The 18,318-nt window shown below is 42.6% G+C and overlaps 1 protein-coding gene across 3 annotated transcripts; it reads right to left on the bottom strand.

Moving 5' to 3' along the window:
• Window positions 1-705: 705 nt before the first annotated feature.
• Window positions 706-12,519, bottom strand: LOC149322907 (myoD family inhibitor domain-containing protein-like). Of its 3 annotated transcripts, none has more exons than XM_089509701.1 (4): window positions 12,420-12,519; window positions 9,729-9,854; window positions 8,059-8,295; window positions 706-971 (listed from the first exon to the last, which is right to left on the bottom strand). In XM_089509701.1, the coding sequence occupies exons 1-4, from the start codon at window positions 12,517-12,519 to the stop codon at window positions 706-708; spliced, it is 729 nt and encodes a 242-aa protein (XP_089365827.1). The 3 variants fall into 3 exon arrangements, with proteins under 3 accessions (XP_089365827.1, XP_089365817.1, XP_089365836.1); XM_089509691.1 differs by lacking the exon at window positions 9,729-9,854 and adding an exon at window positions 2,755-2,970; XM_089509710.1 differs by lacking the exon at window positions 9,729-9,854.
• Between the last annotated feature and the right edge of the window lie 5,799 nt (window positions 12,520-18,318).

The following is an 18,318-nucleotide window of genomic DNA, read 5'->3' as shown; positions in this document are numbered from 1 at the left end:
ATCCTCAGCCAAGTTATTTTGGCTTGGAGCATACCCAGGCTGGGGGAAAAAACTGGCTTAAATGAAAGACACACACTGTCACAGCAAAAGGAAGAGTTGTTTCCTCATCTCTGGAGCACTGACATAGCGAAATCCTCAATTGATCTACTGGCATAATCACAGCATCGGCATAAAGGTTCTTCCATCACAGTTAAGAAAAGAATGAGGGAGGGAAAGATCCTGTGTGCAAACTTTCCTATGATTTGGTCAGTCAAAATCTGCATGGTACAGACCATTCTGTAACACATCATGGCATCAAAAGTAAGGCTTTCATCTGACAACATTTTAGGATTCAAGTAATTTGTCTGCTGCACTGAATGTCAATTAGCCGTTTGACATCACATTGTCTAGTTTGGAGGTGAGTGTCATTAAACTCCTCAAACAGTATTAAACTGATCTTACTTCACATAATACAAATAATAATATCCAGCTCAGTGTTTTTCTGCCTGTGAATGTGCACACATTTTGCTTGTTGTTGTGTTTGTTTGTTTTTCAGATGGAGGAGGTTGTCTGATGATGTTACAGTACATAAAGCCTGGCCCAGACTGGTCGTCTGCCATGCTCTGTAGTCATGGAGGAGATTTTTAAAGGGACAAACGCACGCCCACAATGCAGTCTGCAACCACTGGAGGATGTTATGGGCCTTGTTTTAACCCAGCTGGGAATTCAGGCTGGGAAGCAGATTGAACAGCACTCCAGGCAAATCTCCAGGCATTCGGAGGAGCCACAGCAGTCTTGCAGCATCCCGCAGCCCAAACCACAGGGGCAGCTCCCTCCGCCGCCTGCTTCCCCACAACAGCATCCCTCAGCCAGAGACTCCCCTCTGCCTCCACCACAGCAAGCCTCCAGGCAGCCCCCACACTCCAGGGCAAGGGAGCAGAGAGACATGAACTCACAGAAGAGGCAGGCGAGGGCACAGTGGGCACAGCAGTCTGGAACAGGAAAGAAAAAGAGGGCCACGATTAACAGAATCCAAGAATTTCACCACCTATGTGTACAATAACATCCCAAATCCACAAAAAAGTGCTACATTAATTGGGCTGACCTGAATCCATAAAATACATGTTGCAAGCTTTTGGTGATGGCCCGCTCTGAGTGCAGGCCATGCAGTCACCCACAGTCCTGTCCCAATCGCAGCCAGAGGCCCCTCTTTCCTGGCTGTCTGCTTCATCCCTTTGATTCCCACCCATCCCAGATATTCTATCTAAGTATGGATCTAATACCCTGTTCTAGTCAGCTAACATAATCAAGTCCTCACAGGTTGCATCCACGCTGCAGAAATAATCTGGTTTGACACCACTTTAACTGCTATGAAGGCTATGGAAGTCTGGGACTTGTAGTTTGTTGTGGCTCTAGAGTGGAGCAGAGAGAGACAGCATTTAAAGTGATGTCAAAGTGCATTATTTCTAAGCGCAGATGCCTCCTTAAACTGCAGAGAGCAGCTGAGCTTTTGGCAAGGATCTTGGTGTGCTTTAGCTACTTGGTTTTTGGAGAGTTTTCGCCTTTGAAAAGCAGGAACATTGTTACCCCAGGATCAGGCCCTCGATCATGCCTTGCACATTTACAGGGATGTTGAGGTGTGTAGCCTGAGAGGAACCCCCACTGTGGATACCTACCCAGACCACAGGGGGCAATCCGGTTCTCTGTAGCAAGAGGGAAGCAAGAGCACCCACTGCAATGAGGTCGCCCAAGAGTGACCTCAGCATAATCCCTTCTCTATCAAAAGCAATGATGGAATCCTGATGTGAGGTGGCTGTGCATGGTCAGTATTTCCTCAGTGGAAGGAGTTTTCCCTTGTTTGGGACATTCACAACAATTGTCCAAATATTTCCTCAATCTCCTGACCATTCTTCTCCCCTGGGAAACCCATTTACCGATGAGATAATCCACTCATTCTGAGAGCACTGCGGCAGGACACAATTTTGAGTATGAATGACACTGCCCCTGCACACTAGCAATTTGGTCTTATTTGGAATCAGACAGACACTCTATTTGTTTCAGCTGGGCACCTCATTAGCTGGCCACCCTATCACGAGTACCTTTGTTTTCTTTGGATTCAATTTGAGTTTGTTGTCCCTCATCCAGACCATTACCCACCCAAGGCAGGCATCCAGAGGAGAGATGCCATCCTTAGTTACTGCAGCAGTCAGAGACATAACTGAGCTATATTAATTCCCCTATGAAATATTATTTGCGTATACCCTCCTGGGACACCATCTTTTTGGGTAAAAACTTGGGTTAGGAAGTGAAAGAGGAGAAAAGGCTGGATTACTATGTTCTGAGGAGGAATTGGTTGGAAGAAAGGGTGGATGAGAAAAACAGCCTGGAGGTAAATCAGTTGAGAATTTCCACATTATATATATATTTTAATTGATTTATTGACTGACTGATTGATTACAATGTATTTTAAGTGACTGCAGATAATGGAAAGACCGGAAGCAGGACCCAGAATTATTTTTTTAGCATTGCAATGAGTAAGAAAAATGTATTACATTTTTTCTCTTTTCTTCCCAAACGAGTAACTGGAATGAATTCCTTCAAGCACACACAGACACACTTTTCTGAGCATGGATTAAAATGAGCTCAGAGGTTGCTCACCTGCCATGAAGATCCCAGAAGAAGTTTAGGGTTAGTAGTAGAAGGCAGCCATGGAAGGCAGGGTTAGTCAATGGTAGCACAGTTCGGATACTTCTAAGGCAAGTTCAAGACAGTCGCCAGTTTGATAACATAACTCCAGGCCTGGCCCTTCAGGCCTGCAACAGCAGCAGCAGCAGCAGCAGCAGCCCTGGGGGTCAGAGCAAAGACTGAGGAGCCTGGAGCCGCAGGCTGGGAGTGGAAAGCAGGAGGGGAAGCAGAAGGACCCAGTCAGAAGAGGCAGAATGTCAGAGGAACGGCAGAAGAGACAGGCCAAGAGGAGGGTGGCACACAGCTCTGTGGAGGAAACAAGAGGGTCAAAGACTAAGCACGCACGCTTTTCTAAAAACCAGAAGTGGGTTCTATATAGAATCACCATTGCAGCATTTGATTCAAAGGTAATTCAAATTGAATTCAAAGCTATCTTTGAATTAGTGCTAAGGATTCTGTGGACAGCCAAAATGACAAACCAATGACATAGAACAGATCAAGCCAGAAATCTCCCTGGAACCCAGAGTGACTAAACTGTAGTTGTAGTGCTTTCGACATGGGGTCGCCATGAGTCAAGAATGACTTGAGGACAGTTAACCACAACAAACCTTATAGCAAAGTCCCTCTGAACAAGCCTTGCCAAGAAAAGTCCATTATAGTTTTGCCTGTCACCATAAGTCAGAAATGACTCAAAGGTACACAACAGTAACAAAACAAAAACAAAACAAAACAAAAAAAAAACCAAACCTTTTTTTCTAACACTGCATAGCATAGCATACTGGTTTGAGTGTTGGACTACAACTCTGGAGACCAGGGTTCACTTCCTAGCTCAGACATGAAACCCACTGGGTGACCTTGGGGAAGTCACACTCTCTCAGCCTCAGGAGAAGGCAATGGCATATCTCCTCTGAAGAAATCTTGCCAAGGAAAACCCATGATAGGGTTGGAAATGACTGGAAGGCACACAGCAACGAACTCTTTGTTTCACTTCCAGGTCATACTGAAAATATCGTATTTTCCTACATTCATAGATGAAAATGAGGACACACCTAGCCAAATAACAGCAGTGTGTGGTCAAGATAGCAGTCATGAATGAAGAAGAAGAGACAAGCCAGGAGAGGCTGCAGCAGTTTGCTTTTGCCTGAGCCAACTGGAAAGGGCAAGAATCTGCCCTCTCCTCTCCTTTCTCTCCTGCTGAGTTGATTGGGTGCAAACTCCTTCTGCACTTTGAAGCCAGGTTTCAGTAACTGAAGTAAGCCAGGACAAAGGGGGAAAGTGGGAGGAGGGGAGAGAAACTGGGACATTTTAAAAGCAACTGAAAAAGTGGGACAACATGGATTAATTGAGACTGTCTGACCAAATCAGAACAGCTGGGGGGCATGAAATATCTGCTATGCATATTTGCATTACTGTAGAAGCCAGCTGGAGCTGACACAACATTTGCTGCTGCCAGAGGCAGAGCACATGGGGTTTGCATGCCGCCAAAGTCAGTGAAAGTACATAGTAATCAAATCCAGCCAAATTATTTTGGCACCTGAGACACAAACACTTCTCCCTTGTCCCTGAAAAAAGGGAGACAATAATAATAAAATAGATAGCTAACCAGGGTGGTGCAGTGGGACTGTGACTCTAGGGACCAGGGTTCAAATCCCCACTCGACCATGAAAACCCACTGGGTGAACCTGTACAAATCACATTTTCTCAGCTTCAGGGGATGGCAATAGCAAACCTCTGATTAAACTTGCCAAGAAAACCCTATGATAGCTTGCCATAAATTGGAAACAACTTGTGTGTATAAAGCACACAAGATAGCTAGCCATTTCTTTCCCTTTTATGACACCCCAGACCTACTGCCTGGGGCAGCCACCTCACTTTCTCTAATGTAGGGCCATCGTTGTGCTAACAGTTAGCAGCGTTTGGGGATAAATTCTAAATCCATAAGCACTGCTGAACAGAGCTACTACCTGTAAGACACAACCACCATTGACATCCAAGTTCTTTCTCCTTCGTCCCAGATGGATAGAGGGATGGATGCCACTATGCGGTACATGCTTAAAAATGCTCTTAGCACTTCTGTGGAGCACTGGCACTGAAAACTGGTTCAGTAGTCTCCAACTGGCTCACACTAAGAGCACAATACCATGTGGCCTTATTCCAAAGCAAGTCTCACAGCCACCTCACTCTCCCTGACAGTAGGGCTGGGTTTGAAGGCAGCTGGAGATTGGGCCCGAATGGCTGGTAGCTGTGATATCGTGAAAACACTTCTCTAAGGTAGAAACAAAATGGTGGGGAAACAGCTTCAGACAAGTGACAAGCACAACCCACTTATGAATCAGTACAGGCATAGTTCAGTTAACAAAATCTCTGACAAAGAAACTCTCTTTTACAGTGCTGCCGTACTGCAGAATTAATACAGCTTGACACCACTTTAACTGTTCCGGCTCCATTCTATGGAAACTTGGGTAGTTTGTTGTGACAGAGAGTGACAGACAAGACTGAATATATCAACAACAACAACAACAACAATCCCATAATTCCTTAGCATTCCATAGCATTGGCCTATTGTTAAAGCAGTGTCAAACTGCATTAATTCTGCAGGATAGAAACACACATTTTCAGGTTTCTGAAGAACGTCTGCAGTAAACGATGCAATGAAGCTTAAAATGGAAAAACTACGATTTTACTGTAGCCAATCCTAATGTAACTGTGTGTGCCTGCCTACCATGGGTAATGTAAACAGTAACTCCCTCCAAAATCATTTACTGAGCATGCATAAAATGCAAAAGGGATAGAAAAGCCTGCCTTGCTACAACACCCACTAAAAAAAAGAGAGACCAGATCTACTATATATGCAGTCAACCTGCCCCACACGCAGGCTTCCCATACGCGGACTTGAGGTCATTCAGACAGGAAGCCCCATCTAGATGAATGGCGCATGTGCCTGTGGTGTACACATTGCGCCTTGCATGGAAATGTGCCCCATTCATCAAAATGGGGCTTCAGCATCAGTGGAATTCACTTTACGCGAGGGGATCTGGAACAGATCTCCTGCATAAAGCAAGAGTCTACTGTGCTCATGTATAAGTCTAGAAATTTAGGTTAAAAAATTGACCCCAAAAATCTGAGTTGACTTATCCATGGGTCAATATAAGTACTGTACTTTAACTCTTATTTTTTTAAAAGGAAACCTGCCCCTGGTGAAAGACAAGTGTGTAATCTGTCCTGGAAGCACTGGCCCCATTCTACTCTCTCATCCATCCAACCTTTAGTATGAACACAAACAGTTATGCGTGCTGGAATTTTGTTCTGTGGCATTGTTTTCCTTTGCTTTGTTCTTTACATCCTCAACTTATCCATGGGTCATATCAAAATCCATAATTTTGGCCCCAAAATCTGCTCTCGACTTATACATGGGGTTGATTTATTGGCAAGTATATATGGTATAAGTGTAGCCACCAAAATGGAAACCATAAGAAAGCTGGAGGCTGGTGAAAGGAGAAAAAAATGTCCCTGGATGCATTTTTGAAGACGCTTTTAAGTGGTATCAGGGTGGAAAGAAAGTAAAAATTGGAACATGGACAAAATAGATAAGTATTTGGCAGATAACTTGATGTTCGATATTTTTAGAGATAGAAGATTAACATATACTGGAGAAAGGAGGGAAGGAGCTTGGAACTTGGGTTTGGAAATTTTGCTTGAGAAGGTCAAAGGGCATACAGAGTACAATGAAGTCAAAAATGTAATAAAATCCATATCCCATAAATTGAATGTAGGTTTCTAAACATAAATAGTGTATTGATTCTAATCTATTAAGACATGGGGGAGGGGACGGGGGCAAGGGTTTGTGTAACATTGTTTGTATATATATTAAAATAATTCAATAAAAATACATTAAAAGACTTGAACTGGTTATTTCATTTTATATGTGCACATTGTTAGTTTGGTGAAACATACAGTATTAAGCTTCTCTTCTTTTTTGTGATATAGCAACCTAGCCCTGTACTTCCCCTTTTATTTCTGTCTCTGGTAACAAAGTTTCTGTAAAAGAAATAATGACCAGGAGCACACCTACTTTGTTAACTGCAGTATACCTGTACATCAAATTTCTGTAGCCACTTCTGTTATTTCAGATGAAACACTGGGAAGAATCCATACTTCTATTCTTTCTTTTTAGTTTTATGGCTGTCTCCATTTTTTCATCTTTGGGTGAACATTAGGAATCAAGCCACTTAAGTCCATGAATCACTAAACTAAGGTAATAGCCAATCTCCACATTGGAAGCAATTACATGGTTCAGCACTATTGTGACTGTATCACTTTAGACCACATGTAGAGGATTGGTTCTTTAAATGTTCCCTTGTCTAAACAGCATCCGTCTCTCTTTAACCCCCATTCCTGTGTGGGTTGGCTGATGGTTTAAGATCCTTTCTGCCTCTCTCAAAAGTGCAAAATTAAAATTTCTCTCTTCCTCTGCACACTGAAGAGGTGAGTATTAAAGAGCCAGCCAAACCATTAGGCTGTCTGGATGGGAATTTGAACACAGACGGAGTCGTCCCCCTGCGGCTTAGGAGCAGACAAGCTCAGAGAATGTAAGGCTAATAGGACACATGGCACACACCGTTCTCTCTATCCTGCTGTATACCCCTCAGCATCTATTGCCTGAGGCATTTGCCTTGCTCCGCCTAATAGTAGGGCTGGCCCTGTGTCAGAGCCTTAGTTGCAGGAACAGTTGGCAGGGTTGGCAGGACCCTTGGCCCATGTTTCAGAGTTGGTGTTTGGCTTGCATTATAAGGAGAAGGGCTCAGCCCAAAACTCTCCAGTGATGTTAGCATTGCAGAAGATGAATTTGAAAGCCCTGAGCCTGGGGAATCAGACTTACATGGAGGGACATTGTTTAGAGCTGGTAGGGCAGGCCTTGAATTCAGAACGTACAGAGAAAACGAGATCAGAAAGACTACCAGTTGCTTTGGCGTGCTTTAAATCCTTGCTCATGTCTGGGGTTTTCTATGCTGCCACAACCATAGAACAAGATAACAGCTCCTCCTTCCTTTCCTTGTATAGAAGCTGGATGGACTGTCAATTGCATATCTTTCATACCCTGGTGATGGGAGAGGAACCACTCCCTGAAAACATCAGGACAGCTTAGGGAGTACTGAAGAAGCCAGCCAGCATCCTCCTCCATCTCTTTATCTGCCACCAGAGGTGACAGTTACACTCTGCCTAATGGTAGGGGCTGGCTCTGTTTCCATCACAAGTGACTGCTTTCCCATTCTTTCTAGGTTTTGACTCCAAAGCCCCAGTGTCAATATTTGCAGAGGCCATTCCTCCCCATTCTCCACCAAGTCTAATTCATCTGTGGGCCTTCGGACACATCAACCGCCCATGTGGACTCACCGTCCCCTGCCACCTCTTGAATCTGAGAAGCTGTAGACTTGCAGCTCTTCTTGCTGCTGTTGGTGCAGATGGATGTGGTAGATCCGATGCGCTGGTTCTTCGAGCCCCGTGGCTGCTGCTGCCTCACTGAAGCCTGGGCAACTCCACAGCCATTGGTATAGTAGGCATGGCGGAGGGGAACCTTCCCCTGCTGGTAGGGGGAGGTCGTCGCGCTGGTGATAGCTGATGCTGGAAGTTCTGTAAAGAGATGAGAAAGAATTTGAAACCTGAATGCACACAACTAGCCCTTGATGAGGAGTGGAACTCAAGTCCACCAAAACTTGGACCAGCTGCTGGCACTGGGCAGAGTGAGGGGATTCCCTCAGGTAGGAGATTTAAATCAAAATATCATACACACAGCCTAAATGTATTTACACGTACATCGTTTCATGTGATTAAAGTGAAAATTATAAGATTTTATGTTTTTAAAGAACACTTTAAAAGAATGCAAATTTAAATTTTTAAAATTTAATTTAAATTTAAAGTTTTAAATGTAATTTTTAAAAAAATCCTAGGGCCTCTCCTTTCTCTTCCCACTCAGCCTCACCCCACTCACACCATCTCTGCAGTATTTTAAAGGGACTTGGGTGAACCTCACAGGCTGTTTCTGCCAGAAGGCAGATATATGGGGAGCAGTAGTGTCACCTTCCCATAGGGTGTCACCTAGTGCAGCCTGCACCTCCACGCCCTACTTGCATGAAACAAAGTCTGTGTACAGTGAACAATCTGTGTACAGTGAAAGCAAAGTTGTCACTGTCTCAGCCACCCATGTAGACACTTTTGGATTTTAGAGTATTTCAGATTTCTGGATAAGGGAGACTCAGCCTGTACAAACTACCTTTGCTCTTTGAACTTAATTTGCAGCAACTGAAGCGGAAAACAAAGGGGTGGGGTGGGGGGAGGAGTTAGAAACAGAGACATTTAAATATCGGCTTAAGAAGTGAAATGACAGAGGATTAATTGGGAGGGACTGTCCTTGTCAAATTGGTACAGTTGGAGGATATTGTAACTTTCCAGTAAAATAATGGCACCACTCTGGTGTAAGTAATGCCAACATGGCATAAGAGGTCACCCTGTTTGGGCAAAAAAAGACTTTTGCCAAGCTGGTAGTGGTGGTGTGGATTTTGGTCAGCACTCTATGTATATATGTTTGTCTATTGGGAGGGGGGAGAGCTAAATCCTTTCCCCTCTTTGCACTGGATTCAATCTTGCTGTTCTCTCCTTTCCCTCACAGGGGATGTTTAGATTTTAAAAAAATGAAACATGTGAATTTATCTCCTGTCATATGTGGAGAACTCACAGAACTCTCTTGAGCCTTGGCTAGACAGCCTTAAAGCATATATTATAATCAATGCCAAGAGTGAGGGGAGAGCAGCTGGAAACCCTGTCCCTCAGGTACAAATCTTGAGTGGAAAGCTTGTGTGCTTACAGTTTCTGTGTGCAGAGGCTCTTTGTACAAGATCTGATCAATATGCACAGGTCTTTGGTAAATAAATAATTGACCAGCATGAGGGATTACAGACCATTACAATAACCTAATAAAACCAAGAGATCTATTAAAGATCTTGGCTATTAGCATCCACACGATGGTAACACACCACTTTGCACTCCCCTCTTCATTTTAACCTTACCATTTTCAATTTTTGCTGCTAGCTGAGTAGAAGGAATGTGAGACAAATCTTCACTGGAGTTAAATTGCCCCGGTCGGTATCCCTGGTTTTCAGAGAAACGGGTGCTTCTGAAAGATTTCTCATGCTCTGGCAATGGAAAGAAGGAATTTTATTCAGACTAAGTATCATGTTTCCTTTCTCATAGTGACAGTTGCTGCCCCACCCTATTGACATCTTTGCAAGCCATCCTAATACAGTGAAAAAAACAACTGCTTTTTTCTCCATGCAACCAAAGTGTACAGGGGTTACCCACCTTTTAAAAAAGCCTCGGAGAAGCAGGATTCTCTTTAATATCAAGTGCTGTGGGTTATATACAAATATAGCGTGAAAACAATATCTTATTTTTATTTTTTTAAATGATAGGAAAACATATTTCTTGAGTGCAGGAAATCCTGATGTAGAAAATCCTTGACTGGTGAGAATTTTCACAGATCAAGATTAACTCTGCAATATCTGCACATGGTATTTTTGTGTAGACAACACCACTATCTGTGCAGGAAACAGCATTTTATGCTCCTTAAATAATATTTACACACAGAAATATAAATTTCTGTGCAGAAAAAGCTGCTTTATATATTTTTTAAAAAATGCCCTGTGCAAATTGTGTGCAGATCAAGATGTGAACAGTGAAGAAAACTGCACAAATTACTAATTGGTTTCTCTGAGATTGAAATTAGTGGCACGTCACTTCTGAATAAATCTTGCCATGAAAACCCTATGATGGGGTCACCATAAGTCAGGGCTGACTCAAAGACCCACAACAAAAAAGTAGCAGCACAACAACTTTGGCATTTGATGAGATATGGTTGGTCAAATTGAAAATATCAGTCAAAGGAATTTATCAGACAAGGGAAATTGGAAGTATAATCCAATGGCAATCCGAATGCAATCATGGGGTTTCACGTTATTGCGTGATAGACTGCCACATGCACATTCGGGCAATGGCATGCTATTTTCAGGCAATGGGAAGTCAGTTCGAATGCAATTCGAATTCACATAAATTCGCTGAACTAGTAAATTCATGTGAATGCGTTCTGGCCCCACTATCTTTTCATTCAAAAATTAAGAGAAATTCCTCACGTGTGATAAAGTCCTTAGACTAGTCAAGTAGCTTTTAATTTGTTCACTTGATAAGTATTATTGCTGCTGCTGTTGTTGTTACATTGTTCTTACTGTTTTTAACTCTAGGGAATCTTGGGTTTTTATTTAAAGAAAAAGCTGTCCAAGAAAAATAATAATAAATACTAGTATAATATTATAATATAAATCTGATATTATAATCCATACATAAAAATCAGCATAGCCACATTTTATGCAAATCTTTGTCTGCTTTTATCTTATTTTTAGTGGTGCATTTCCCTTTCTTTCTTCTCCTTCTTCTTTTTGGAATTGATTGACTAGCCTTGCTTGCTGCCAGTCTTACTACCTCCAGCATATATCTTGAAATAAACAGCTCATTCTTGTTAGAATGAAATCAGCTTTCCATCCAACAGTGGAATATTGTTGAAAATCAGGCCAGAATGTACAAAAATGAAAAACAACTGGTTTCCTAATTTGAAATGAATAACACAAAGCTCTGATTCATCTCCCTTCATATACAGTGCAATAAAAGAATAATTTAAAAACACATAATTGTAAGACACTTAATAGAATGTGTTTGCCCCTTTTAATTAATTTTAATTATGATTTCAGGCTTCTTTATTGCTGCTGTGTGCCCGTCTCATCAAACAAAATAATCATGGTTTTAAATCACTTACCACAGATTAGTCCCACTGGTTTTAAAAGCATTACCTCTAAGTAGTTTGAGGAATGTGCCATTAGAAAATAGTTATACAATACAGACTCAGTGATTTTCCTTTGGTGGGATGAACTTCTGCAATTGTCAAATCTCTGCGGACTCCAGAAAAATACTCTTCCCAAACACTGAGAGCGCTAAATGTATTTGCTGGGAAGCCAGTGGTTCTTGCCTCTGTATGCACACTCTGACCCAATGTCTCTTGTCATGGAGACACCGTTTGTCACACCAAAGCATTTTGGTACATGAAGCAGAAAATCTAAACCATGATTCCCATGAATCAATAGTCAAGATATTTTGGGTGGTGCAGGGCCAGCCCAAGGTATTTTGCTGCCTCGAGTCTTGTTTAATAAATAAATAAATAAACCAACAAATAAATAATGGCTGTTTGTCAGTGGAATGGACTCCCTCAGAGAGTAGTGTACTTTTTTTCTTCAACAGAGGTTGGATGAGAATCTCTAAGAAATGTGCTTTACTTGTGTATTGCTTGTGGCCCCTTCTACTAAATGTTTATGATTCTATGAAGGCAACTGCTTCAGTCTGCCTAATAGTAGGACTGGCACATTGGGAATGTTGCTATGCTCTTAAGCAGTCCCAGTCAGTGGCGTCACAGTGGTTAGTGTGAATATTGGATATACAACCTCCCTCTGGGATGTCACCCAGTGCAGTCTGGATCCCCCCCCCCTCAAAAACCTTTAGTGACACCCCTGATTCCAGTTCATGTCAATGGGACTTGCAGAGGGAGAGAAAGAAAAGAGAGAGCTGTAGTGCCTGGAGCAAGCCATTCAATTTATCTTCAACCCAGAAGATGTACAACACAACATTGTGAAAGTGCTGTGCATTGTCAAGTTTCTTACCTGACTCTGAAGTGATTTTTGCGGAGGGCACTGTGTCTTTTTTGGGTTCTGTATTTGTTCCTTCAGTCTTCTTAGGTACATCTGGGCAGATGGCTGACATCTGGGAACTGGAACCTGGATAGGAATAGTGTCATAAACAAGCAACTTCTGTAGGTCCTTGATATCTGCTGGGATTTGGTTCCAGGACCTCCCATAGATAACAAAGTCCCATTAAATATAGTGACATAGTAAAATGGCGCCCCTTATATAAAATGACAAAATCAAGGTTTGCTTTTTAAAATGTATATATATATATATATATATATATATATATATTAAAATATTTTAAAGTTCTGGATGTTTGAATCTGTGGGGGGAAATCTGGTTGAATGTACTTTTGCTTCTTAAGCAATTTAATGTGGGGGACTGGCAATTTTTCTCCCCAGTGTGCCCGGACTGGTACTATATTTGTAGCAGTGGCGACAACTGCTTCTTTCTTTCCTGGAAACTTTCCAAGGTCAGGCTTTGATGGCTCATGGACCACCATTGGTCCATAGACACCACTTTGAGAAGCACTGTTCTATACCAGTGGTTCTCTGCTTTTCCTAGCCCTGTTTTTAACCATGCTGACTGGTACATTCTGGGAGTTACACTCCAAAAATTAACCTTTCTGAGCTCTGCTTTTGACATGTTAGAAACACTCTCCCCCCCCCTCCTAAATCTGGAAAAGTTCTCACAACACAAAGGGAAGAAAAGAGATTTCTCAAAAGCAAATCTGGGTAACAGAGAATGCTGGGAAGACTTGGGAAGTGGTCAAAACAAAGAGCTGCAGACTGCATTGAATTTCAGTTTACAACATATGCGTGTGTATGTGTCTTCAAATCATACCCCCAGGAATTTCACAGGCAAGGAATATTCAAAGATGAATTTGTCAGTTCCTTTCTCTGAAATATAGCCCAGGGGACCTGGTATTTGTTGGTGGTCTCCATCCAGGTAGTAATCAGGGTTGACCCTGCTTAACTTCCAATATCAGACAGGATATAACACCTTTAGGGTATATCAGAGCTATAAGAGGAAGCTGGGTTATCAAAGTAGCCTCTGTTAGCATTGGATAGACCCTTCCTCTTTGATATCAGAGTTGCAATAAAATACAGGCTAAATGACCCTTCTATGGCCCTGCTGTGGACACCATTGCTAGGATTCCTCCATCACACATAGGCTAGCACTAGGAGTCACTTGGGCTCCTTTTGCTGGACACTCTGGAGGAGGTGAAAAGTGCCAACAATGGGCTGATGCCGAAGAGTCAACAACTCAGATAGCCCCGCATGCTAATCTCTCTTGCCTTGGAAATGCGCACCCATCATTCATATTCACACCATAATGTTACCACCTCGGAAAACTGACTTCAAAATGATCTAAACTCATTTCAAAGAAGCCACCACCATTTGGCCATTTTCAATACCTTGAATTTTGCCCCAGGGTTGAAATTCACTATAAATATTGATGCCTTTCCTTTGTTTCCTTGGCTCAGTCCAGTAATAGGCATGAATGCTGCCAGTCTATTCAGTTAGCTCCTCTTTCACTTGCCAACCTCCATTTGCCTCGGGAGCAATTGAGTTCCCTTTCCTCTTCAGACCTGCAACAAGAGGAGCAGCTATCCATTCAGGTGTAGTATCTCCATTAGTCTGACCTACTCCATTCCAATCTAACACCTTTGAATTTCTTAGCACTTGTGAGCATGAGTGGTTGTGTGTTTTTTTGTATGATTGTTGATTTCCCCCTTTTAAAATAACACTCATTATTTGTTTAGGACCATGCCTCTGGAATTTTTTGTGTCTCTGGGCTTGGTATACATAGGAATTTGGTCCCAAGGCTATGTAATCCGGCCAGTATGGTATTGCTACCATTGAGCTAATATTGACTCCCACAAACCTTGAGGGTTATAAATTGGTGGAGAATGCGGGCAATCTCCTGGATTCTGGATGGGCTAAGTGTGCAAGTGGCATGCCCAGAATACAGATGTAGAGGAAAGAGGCGCTAGAATTTCCAGACAGCGGAACAAACTGAATGCAAGAGTGAGTGTTGAATTCTCTGTCTTTGAGCCATAAGGGCTGAGCTATCCAAGGGTTGGCTTTCTCCCTTTTCCACCTTTGGTCAATGATTTGGTTGCAGTCCCTGCATCTGGCACTTTACTACAAATGAACTTTGACTGTCCAGCGGAGTGACATCCACGCAGATTCCAGACTCTCTTTTTTTGGTTTTTCTATCCGGATGTTGACAAAAGTTGTCAGGGACCCCATGTAGAAACTTCACAAACATTCCACCCCATGCACAAAGTTGTGTTTACATTCATAGGTTTGAGACAAGGCTGTATCACCATTGATAGCTTTATAATCTCCTAAATTTCTAGTATCAAACTAACTTAAAATTTCAACACTGAAATGCTCAAAACTGAACATTTAAAAATACAATTGAAGCATATAAAGAAACATGGCACAAAAATTACTAAGGGAAGGCAAACACAGCAAATGTAAAAGTTCAAGGTATGAACAATTTGCAGTGGCTGCATCCACAGTGCAGAAATAATCCAGATTGGTACCACTTTAACTGCCATGACTCAATGCTATGGAATTCTGGGAAGTGTAACCCTGCTCTGGTGTGGCAACAAACTACACTTCCCATAATTCCATAGCATTGAGCCATTGCTGTTAAAGTGGTGTCAAACCGGATTATTCCTTCACTGCAGATGCAGCCAGTGTCTCACTCTCTGCAACGTTCAAAATTTGAGGACCAAAAAACAACAACAAAATGCTACCAGTTGGAGGAGCAGGATATCTGGTAGGACAATATCCTCATCTTGCCCCTCTTGTGACTGCACCCCATCTTATACAATTATAGCCCCATCCAATGGCATCACTAGAGGGTTTCAGACAATACCAGGTGACACCCTAAGGTGGGGTAACACCATTGCTCCTCAAACATCTGCCTTTGGGCAGAAACAGGCGCTGGCATTCATGGGGTGAGGTTTAGTAGGAGAAAAAAGGAGACTCCCCAGATTTTAAAAAATTAAATAAATAAATAAAATTAAATGTTTAAAAATTATTTAAAAACATAACATTTTATGAAATTTTCACTTTAAGCACATAACACAATGTATGTGTAAATACATTGATTCTGTGCATATGATATTGTAATTTCAAAGTATACTCTTGATTTTGACAGTTGTTCTATGTCACAACTATTATCATTACATTCAGTGATATATGGGCATTATTTTTAAAAAATTACTAAGGATTCTGTATGGTGTTGGATAGGAGGAGGTCAATGGGGGTGGTGAGTTACTGCACCAGGTGACACCAATCCTAAGCCTCACTGTGCCTTGGTCCAGTGTCCATGTTCCAACTAATATTGCATTGCTTTCTGAAGGAATGAAGAGCAGCCAGCATCAACTGGACTTAATCTGCTCCTTCCATCACCCCCTTTTCCTTAGGTGTCATATTTTATTAAGATTTTCAGCTTGAAGACAGGGAATTGGGAAATTAATGCCTTTTTTGGCTGAAGGGAGGGGTAAACATACCCTAAATAAAATTAAATATAAGATATAGTGCTGGCTTCCAGGGAGGTTTCCAACTTGATCTGCTGGAAACCGCCCTGGAAGTCAAGATGACCAAACTGAGGCTGTCGTACTTTGGACACATCATGAGAAGGAAGGACTCATTGGAAAAGACAATAATGCTGGGAAAGGTGGAGGGAAGTAGGAAGAGAGGAAGGCCACAGGCTAAATGGATGATGGACTCTATTAAGGAGGTCATGGGTTTATGGGGTTACCAGAATTGAGCAGAGCAGTGGAGGATAGCCATGAGGGTCCATAGAGTCCTCTGAATCTTGCCAAGAAAACATCTTGATAGAACCTAGCCTTAAGGTCACCATAGGTTAGGATGGCTGTTGTGTGTTGTGTGTGTGTGTGTGTTGTGCCTTTTAGCTTTTGCATATTTTCATGTCTTTAGATGATTTTAAATGTTTTATGTTTTTATTGTAATATTTTTTAAAAATGGTTTTTACCTGTGAGCCGCCTTGGGTCCCTTCTGGGAGAAAGGCAGCATACAAATGAAATAAATAACGGGTTGGAAATGACTTGAAGGTCTGCAACAACAAAAGCTGCTCTATTAGCTGAGCTGGAGAGGTGCACACATCTGCTTTTTCCTCTTGCTTGGAGCTGAGCCCCCCTAAACTGGAAAATGTGTACCCTCATCTCCCCACCTGGAGATGACCCATGACAAGTGGAGACTCAGGGCCGAGCATAGAGATCTTGCAACCCTACTCTGCCTCCAGGTTGGGTTGGCACCAGTTACATGTGAGAGGCAAGGAACTGACCCGGAGCAGAGATGAAAGGCGCAAGGGGCTCCGAGAGGTGAGGCTGCTGCTGGGTTGCTGTTTCCTGAGCATTGCCCATCCTCCTAACCAAACCCAGTCAGTTCAAAGGCCTGGGAGGGGGGAAGCAGGAAACAACAGGCCCATTAACCTCCCACCCCACTGGGCTAGAATAACAGGAGAAGGCAAAACAGCAGGAACAAAAGCGTACAAGCTGGGAGGGGGCCTGGACCCCTGGGGAAGGGGGTGCATAGTTTTAGGAGGCTGTACAGGAGAAGCTGAAAGTCCAGGCATGAGAGATAATGCTGCCAATCTGTTTTGTTGTGTTTTCTGGCAGGCGTTCTGTGTCTTTGATAGATACACAACAGGCAGGAATTCACAAGAGCAGAATCTCGCCCTCACAACACACACACACACACACACACACACACTGCTCCACATGGACATGAAGAGACAGGGAAAGCATCCTCAGCTCAATTTTTGCTTGTTATACCAGTTTGAAAAGCACAGACTATAGTTGCACAGCCCTTCTTAGATGATGTGTGCTTAGCTCTTCCATCAAAATCATGGGACTTAGACATTTTGCTTTAACCAGAGTGTACCAACATACCACATCTGAATTATGCTTCTCCCATACCTTCCAATATTTCACAAATGAAAACAAGGAAACATGTAGCTAAGCAATATCAGAGTGTGGTCAAGAAGGCAAAAACTATCAATGAGGAAGGACACACAAGTTAGATGAGGCTACAGCAGTGTGCCTTTGCCTGAGTCTACAGGGAAGGTCAAGACTCCACTTCCTCCTTTCCTCTCCTCTCCCTTCTGTGCAGTTGAGTTCAAATTACTTTTGCACTTTGAATTTGTAGCAATTGAAGTAAGCTGAAGTTAAAGGGGGAAAGGGGCTGAAGGAGAGAAACAGGCATGTTTAAAGCAGATGAAAAAGTGGGATGGAAGAAGATTAATTGTGACTGTCCCTGCCAAACAAGGACAATGTGGCCCACTTTGTGTCATTTCCAACTTATGACAACGCTATCATGGGATTTTCTTGGCAAGATTAGTTCAGAGGAGGTTTGCCATTGCCTTGCCCCGAGACTGAGAGAGTGTGACTTGCCCAAGATTACCCAGTGGGTTTCATGACCAAGTATTATTGTTGTTGTGTTGTTTATTCCTATAGTGCTGTAAATGTACACAGCTCTGTACAAGTAGGGAATCAAACCCTGGACTCCAGAGTCCAACACTGAAACCACACTGGATCTCATGTGCTCCATATTTCTGTATTTTCCCCCTCTTCCTTATATCCTCTGCCTTTGGGTGCACATATACAAGAAATAAAGAAGAGGGAAAAGGGGACTTCCAGTTTATCCAAGATCCCAGGAAATTTGGGACCTGAGCAGGGCTGCCTAGAAGCAAGGCAGAGGAAGTCAGAAGGCTGCTCTTCAATACCGGAAAAGATATAATGTAGAAGAGAGGCAAGTTTTTTCCCCTGCTGCTCCAAAGAATAGGACATTAATTAACGGACTAAAATAACTAGAAATGAGTTTCAAAGTAA

This window comes from Sceloporus occidentalis, unplaced genomic scaffold, assembly GCF_023333645.1.
Source record: "Sceloporus occidentalis isolate IW3139 unplaced genomic scaffold, rSceOcc1.0.p SCAF_1, whole genome shotgun sequence".
NCBI lineage: Eukaryota > Metazoa > Chordata > Lepidosauria > Squamata > Phrynosomatidae > Sceloporus > Sceloporus occidentalis.
This window is presented reverse-complemented; position numbering and strand designations above follow the sequence as displayed.